The sequence below is a fragment of the Bactrocera oleae genome, chromosome 6 (genome assembly GCF_042242935.1).
Source record: "Bactrocera oleae isolate idBacOlea1 chromosome 6, idBacOlea1, whole genome shotgun sequence".
Taxonomy (NCBI): domain Eukaryota; kingdom Metazoa; phylum Arthropoda; class Insecta; order Diptera; family Tephritidae; genus Bactrocera; species Bactrocera oleae.
In genome coordinates, this window is record NC_091540.1 from 43,585,785 (window position 1) to 43,592,999 (window position 7,215).

The 7,215-nt window shown below is 34.6% G+C and overlaps 1 protein-coding gene across 1 annotated transcript; it reads right to left on the reverse strand.

Annotated features, from left to right (window-relative positions):
- Positions 1-2,621: 2,621 nt before the first annotated feature.
- On the reverse strand, positions 2,622-3,293 carry LOC106621055 (uncharacterized). The gene is made up of 3 exons (XM_014239749.3): positions 3,180-3,293; positions 2,992-3,115; positions 2,622-2,915 (listed from the first exon to the last, which is right to left on the reverse strand). Exons 1-3 carry the CDS (start codon positions 3,265-3,267, stop codon positions 2,768-2,770), a joined length of 360 nt encoding a protein of 119 aa, XP_014095224.1. The 5' UTR covers positions 3,268-3,293; the 3' UTR covers positions 2,622-2,767.
- Between the last annotated feature and the right edge of the window lie 3,922 nt (positions 3,294-7,215).

A 7,215-nucleotide genomic window follows, 5' to 3' on the forward strand; every position in this document is an offset into this window, starting at 1 on the left:
GCAATTTTTGAAAATTTTGGGTTGCTTGAACCGAAAATTGTAATAAAAATTTCGCAACAAAGTAGGATTTTTAGTGTTGTAGTCAAGAGGTGTAGGGGTCAAACCACCCATTTACTAAAATGACAAAAATACCTGTACGTGTTTTAAAATTTTGGATTTCAAACCACATTTTTGGTCTTATTCATTATAATTACTGGCTTTTTACTTATTGAGAAAACTTTATTCTTGAAAGTTTTTTTCCTAAAAATTTAATAAATTTTATTTAAATGTGTAAAGAAACTCACATTGATTATATATCAACTTCTCATTACTTTACTGTTTTATGGTATTTTTGCTTACTTGGAAACCACTCTCGCTGCTGCTAGTAAGGCATGTGCGTGCTGGCTACTATCAAGTTTTACTTTCCAACAGAATTCGATAATTTATGAGCAAAAACAGTTACAATTCATATAATAACAGATATTTGTAGTTGCTTGTAGTTTTATGAAAGTAAGCACGCTTAGAACGTATCATCCTCCCTTCCTCCTTTGTGTGTAGAAAAATGTAATTTGCATACCGGGCACTAGATGGCGGTGTAGAGGCATAGATTGAGGACATGTTAGTACATATTATATATATGCATTTACTTGAGGGTTGATTTGTAAGTCAGTTAATTTACCCTTTTAAGCGTGAAATTTTTAGCTTTTAATCGCTTCGAATAGTAGCCTTAAATTTTGTTCATATACTTCATAGTTTTTGGAGAACGAATTGGAAATTTTATTAAGCAACTTCTTTCCGCTTGGTGCTAAAAAATTTATTAATTAATATACAATAGATGAGAACATCTCTATTGCCTTCGTAAAAGACACATTTTCTCTCTCAAAAATGCTCGGCTTCACTTCAAATGCCAACTTTGTTCTCTACCTAAGAATATTATTAATTTCAGAACTAATTTATGGAAGGACTTCAAGGCTGCGGCGATTCTCCCTTAGCTTCTTAAATATTGTTTACTCAGATTGTAAAGAATCTGGCTCGCTACCCAGAGCTCCAGAGAAGCTCGCCCGATATTTTAGTGCACAATTTTTTTTGGTCCATTGCTTCAAAATCTAGCATTTGTGGTATAAAATTGCATACAGATTATAAGCTTTTTGATCACAAGGATATGAAGATATATATTAAGACATTTTGTTTCAGGAATTGAAAGAATATGGTGGACGTGGCTTCACCACCAAACGGTTCAACACATATATTTTATATATTAGTTTAGGAGAGAATGGAGGAAATTATATTAAGATTAAATACGATATTGAATTTCCAAGTTGAGAAGAATTAGCTTATCTACTATTTCAGAAGCAATTCCATATATGGGAATCCATGAAGAATATGATAGTTCAATAATTTGCAAGAAATTCAAGAGGTGTTTTTCAAAGTGAAAAATTTTTAAGTTTTTAAAAAACTGTTGATTACCTCAATGATATATATATAGAGAAATTATTATTTCCACTTAAATTTAAAATTACTTCCTCCTGATTCCGCGAACATTATCCACGTATGAATCTATATCCATGTATGTAATAATACGGTGACTATGTTATGTGGCTTCTAAAAAATATACATATACTCCTTAGTAGTTTTCAAAAATTCAGCAGAAGAGTTGTCAAAAAATGATTATCAGTTGAAGAGAAATTGACTTTCCATAATCATTTGTTTTAAATTTTTTCTCTTCAAAATATTATATGTCACTTCAAATCGCTAAATATTTGTCAATAGTTACGTGTGGTTGGCTACTTGCTACAAATAACGAATCCAAAGTCCAAAAACTGAGAATTGTCAATGCAACACAAAATAAATAATGAAGTCTATTAAACAACTGACAGATGAGCCGAGTGTGATTGATCACGCTGAGATGGTTGCACTGATCAGCGCTCACACATGCTTACACACACGTGTGCGTGCCACAGCACCGGCCGCAAGGTAATAAGCGTCAGTGGAGCAGTGCAACCGCGGCTCAAAAGGCGACATCTCGACGACAATCAAATGGCACATCAGTCGCATTTGGAGTCGACCACAGACATGTGCACACATACACACTTACACAGTAGCCAGATACTATACTCGGAGGCTGTGCGCCAACACAAAGCGAAAGGCAACGACATTCTGCGGAGGCACACACACATATGTAGGTAGGTTGCTGGGTTTTAGCTTTGAAGTTTTGAATTTTTCGATTACAATTTATTAATTTCGTCTTTTTATTTTATAAAATTATTGTTTTGCATTTAAAAATTGTATTTTTATTTTTCATCTTTGTCGCCGTATAACTTTTGTTCTTTGTGATTTGGCTGTATGTGTGTGCTTGATTGATTTGGGTTGCCCTACAATTGTGCACATTTTATTCGAATGCGGTTTGTTTTGAGCTACCGATATATACTGGATCAACGAGATAATCATTGCTCGTGGGTGATTAATCATTATAAGTAATATTTTTATTGCTCTTTGATAATTATAAGCAAATATAATTAGCAGAATTTACTAAATGTAAGCGGCACATCAAAGCATGTTCAAAAGTTGTTGGATTTTATGGCATTCAAAAGGAAGATATGTTGCAGAAAACCTGAAAAAGAGTGCCAAAAACAACATTTAAATAATTTATTAACATTACTAAATTTATTTTTTTCCAATTAATATTTGTCAAGCACTCTTATAATTTAAAAACATATTTTTTTTTACATTTTTATAGTTATTTTTTTATATTTATATAAGTAGCATTTTCGGTACATTTATTACTATTTCAAAGTACACAAGAGAAATGCCGTTTGCAACATTCCGGATATGGTGCATTCGTATTGATGAAATCACCCCAAGTGCATGTTGGCTTATCCCGAGGATCGTATTTAATCATCGAGAGCGGCGAAGGTAAAGCACTAACAGGATCACAGCTGAAATAAAATTAGTTGTAATTAAAATATATATTGTATTTATGTAACATAAGAAATGTATAAACTAATCACTCACGCTTCGATCGTAGCCATGCCTTGTGCATTATCACAGATGAATTGCGCACAAGCCATAACGGGGTGCTTAATACTTTGACCAGGGGATAAAACTTTATCTTTAATAACACATTTTCCGGGATGCGCTGCAATTTTAAAAATAGCAATAAAGTTTTTTTCACGAAAAAACATATCTACAAACTCACTAACCTGGGTCCTTAAAATAACGCTCGGAATAAACAGCAGCTTGGGAGAAGCTCAAAAGGCAAAAGCAAATAACTAGCGTGCTTCTAAACATCTTCCACTTCTAGTGTTCGAAATCAACTAAATCGGAGATAATTCGGTTTAAGTTCACGAGTTAAATAATTTGTTTATTTACCAAATATTAAGGTCGTGGAGGTTATCACCAGCCTTCTCTGGGTTAAGATTTGCTCAATATACCATAGCACATGAACATATGGTTAGATGATATTTTGTCTCACTATATAAATATATACATATATAATTTCAGCTGCTGTATTCTAAAAATAATGAGAAATGTTCTAAAATTTCAGTTTTTAGCAAGATTTAACAAGATTATTAGAGATTAGTTATTACTAGTAATTGCATAAGAGTATGTAGTTATTGCAAGTCAGCAGATTTACTTCCTCGCTGTATTCTCTCTGCCTGAGCTCTCTCAAATAAATTAATTTAGCATTAGAGCGGACACCTGCTTAAAGTGATACAATTTAAATGCTTGCGAGTCGCCAGTATCTAATTCTTAAAGGGAAGGATAATTGATTTCTGCGTATACTGCTTTTGTTTTTACATTGTGGTTGTAAAGTTTTAACTTTCTAGCAATTAAACTATGTTTAAATTTAGCTGTGGCTCACTATATTCTATTATAGGTAGTTATAAACACTAACAAAAATATGATAAAGTTTGTGGCAAAGTTATTAAATTATGAATCCATAGTTACCAGAGTATAAAGAGATCTCATCTGAGCATCAGTATATATCAACAAATTCAACAGTTTTTCTATTTTCGACGGTCACGTGACCACGTTAATGGAATAATTACAATGTATCAATAATTTAATCTTCACACTTAAACTAATTTTTCCAACATTTGTTTTAAGCTCGGCTGGGATGGCCTTCAGTGCTTTCAACGAATTGTAGTTATAGGTTTCGGAAAATACAAAATATTCCAAAATAATAAAAGAACTTTACTTCCCTCATTCAGTTTGTGTGGCAGTTATATGCTATGCTGGTCCGATATCGGCATTTCCGACAAATGAATAGCTTCTTGGAGAGAAAACCATGTGTGTGGATGTGTGCAAAATTTCAGATCGATAACCCGATAATTGAGAAACTAGTTCGAGTATATACAGACGGACGGACAGATGGATGGACAGACAAACGGATATGGCTAAATCCACTCAGCTCATATATATCCGGTTGAACTAAGCCATATCGAGCAAGTTTATTTTAGAGCAAATATATTTAAATCAAAATTTATTTTACTTACACCGCCTCTGCCAGCACTTCGTTCCCATTATAATTTATTGGCATAAAAAATAATGATTATATAATGTCGGCCAAGCGTTAAGACTTCCGCTCTCATTTCGATTGAATATTGGAGAAAATCAATTTAAAGGTTCACTAACCATTTAAGCTAAAATATATATGCATATATATGATTTGGTGCAAACTGACCAAATCCATTTCAAAACTGTGAAGTATTTACGTAAATATATATCTACATATTTGTAAATGTATATACACCTAGTGATGAAACAGTTATTATATAGCAGAATACTTGTAGAAACCAATTGATGACCATTTTAATCGCGTGCCAGCAAAATACATCCACACTTCACCTTCTCTATTCCTAGTATATGTATATGATATATATGTGTACGTATGTGTGGAAGTTTGTATATATTGCATGTACACCGCTTACCCAACAAACACCGATTATATGCACTCACCTTAGTCACCTTAGTATCGCATCGCAACACTGAGTGCACTCATTGAACTCTGCAACCGATCGGAACGAAAGCCGACGCACAAGCAAGCAGTCTGGCCTGGGGGCCCATTATGTGAGGGCTGTTTGTGAAAAGCATTTAACCCATTTGACAATTCATTGACTCGCTGTCACACGCTTGCTGTCGCTTCTGTTTAGTTTGCTCGGCGCAAATAGAAATGCGTAAAGAATCGCTCTTGACGCAGCGTCGAACGCCTCAGCCGCTGTGGGATTTCCCCCCCTCACGGTATATGTACCATTGTAAGTATGCGCGCTCCACTAATGTTTGCTTTTCTTTTTTTTCTCTTTGTTTTTTTTTTTTTGTTTCATGAACAACTTGGCTTGTGGGTGACTCTGGCAATGAGTTTGTGTGTGTATGAGTGTGGTGGTGCTGTTGCATGTTGTTGTGTGTATGCGTGTTTTCCTATTGACACAGTGCATTGTGCGACGTTTTTTCTGTTTTGCTTTAATGCCATTTTCTAAATTTTCCATTTAATCATTTGACTTTTGATGGGAAAGTAAAACAAAAGGAATCCGAACCAAACTGACGAATTGTCTGCTTGCCCGAGTTGTTCTGCTCTATTTATGTGCAATATGCTCACAATCGTCTATGAACAAATAAACATATGTACATACATGCAAACACACTAATATTTGTATGTAAGTATGCTTGTTTGAATTCCACTCTGGTACAAAAAAAAAAAACACCGGCTTTTATTTGCTAATGCAAATAGATCATATGAAAGGGTTTGATATTTTAAAACGCTGCTGATTAACCGTGAATTCTATGAAACGAATTCCTGTGAGATGTCGGAGTATATCGCCGAGTGAAGAATTATTTACTTATGTTAATTTGGCTTACAATTTAGTTTGCCTAGAAACTCTTGCGCAATGCCAAGTCGGTATTAAATTTAAGTTCTCAGCGTATTTTTTAAGGCTTGATCCTCCTTTTTTGTTTAGCCGCATTTTATCGCCGAATAGTGGCGTTCTTCCGCATATTATTAACCAATTATGTGACTTACAAAAGAAATTGAATAACGAGTTTGCTTGAAATTTTGTGTTTTCAATGGAATCACCTCTGCGGAAGTCTTAAAAATCTTATAGAAACTTATGGATTGGATCAAAATATTTTTGTATAGACTCGTACCAAAACAACTGGATATTTTGCAAAAACGACCTCGAGTATAGGTCGCAAAATACATGCTTGACAACTTATTTGAGGGCTCTACATTCATCAAACGCATCGTTACTGGTTACGAGACGTGGACTTAAGAATATAACGTCGGAGTGACCCGAAACCGATAAAACCAAAGTTCGCTGAAGGTACTGAAGGCCTTCCCAGTCGAGGATTATAACCAATGTATGGAAAATTGAGTTAAGCGTTGGCATGTTTGTGTTGGCTCAGTAGCCTATTTTAAAGGCGATAATGAAGCTTTGTATTAAACTACCTGAAAACGTTGTCAATCCGGGTCATATTTGATCAACCATTGCTTTCAGATTTACTAGATTTACTGAATTGTTAGAATGATTCCTCCTGATTCCTCTCCAAGATCGGAGAGATAAACAATTTTTAATAAAAAAAACCTTCTAGTGGAATTAAGGTTACTTAATAAATAAAAAATATCTGCGTTTTCGACAAATGAGGAGCTTCTTCATGGAGCTGTGCGCCATTTCAGATTGATATCTCTAAAACTGAGGGATACGTCGGCGTATATTCAAAAAGACCGATAGACGGACATGGCTAAATCGACTCGGCTCGTCACGCTAATCATTAAAATATATACTTCTTGATGTTATAAACTTCATTACAAGGACAATATAGGACTAAACGTAACCACTTTTATACTTATACTTCAAATGGGAATTTCCAATAGAAATATGTATGTATATCCAATCATATACGGCACTACCATTATTCGTATAAATGTGTTAATATTGTCTAAATGTGTTTGTTCCTAATCGCTAAGTTTATTTACATGATTGCTTCATAGCAGACTTCCGAGTAGAGTGCTTACAAGCGAATGCTAGACACACAGCTACGCTGTCATAATCCCGTAGTCTATGAACTAGTGTAATAAAAACCACATTAATACAAATTATTGTCCGCTGATAATCCCTCAATTTACGATACACCACCTCGACCATGATGATGCGCATGCGCTCTTATCTGCCTCGAAGTCTCTGAGTACCTTGCACCTTTGCGCACTTATCAATACCGTTGTCATGCTGTCATGCTGCAGTT

Excerpts from the sequence above, each read along its gene's own strand:
- LOC106621055 (XM_014239749.3), bottom strand. The coding sequence starts at position 3,267 with ATGTTTAGAAGCACGCTAGTTATTTGCTTTTGCCTTTTGAGCTTCTCC. Across the intron at positions 3,116-3,179 it reads GCGTTATTTTAAGGACCCAG|CGCATCCCGGAAAATGTGTT; the intron begins GTTAGTGAGTTT and ends TTAAAATTGCAG. Across the intron at positions 2,916-2,991 it reads GGCATGGCTACGATCGAAGC|CTGTGATCCTGTTAGTGCTT; the intron begins GTGAGTGATTAG and ends ATTTTATTTCAG.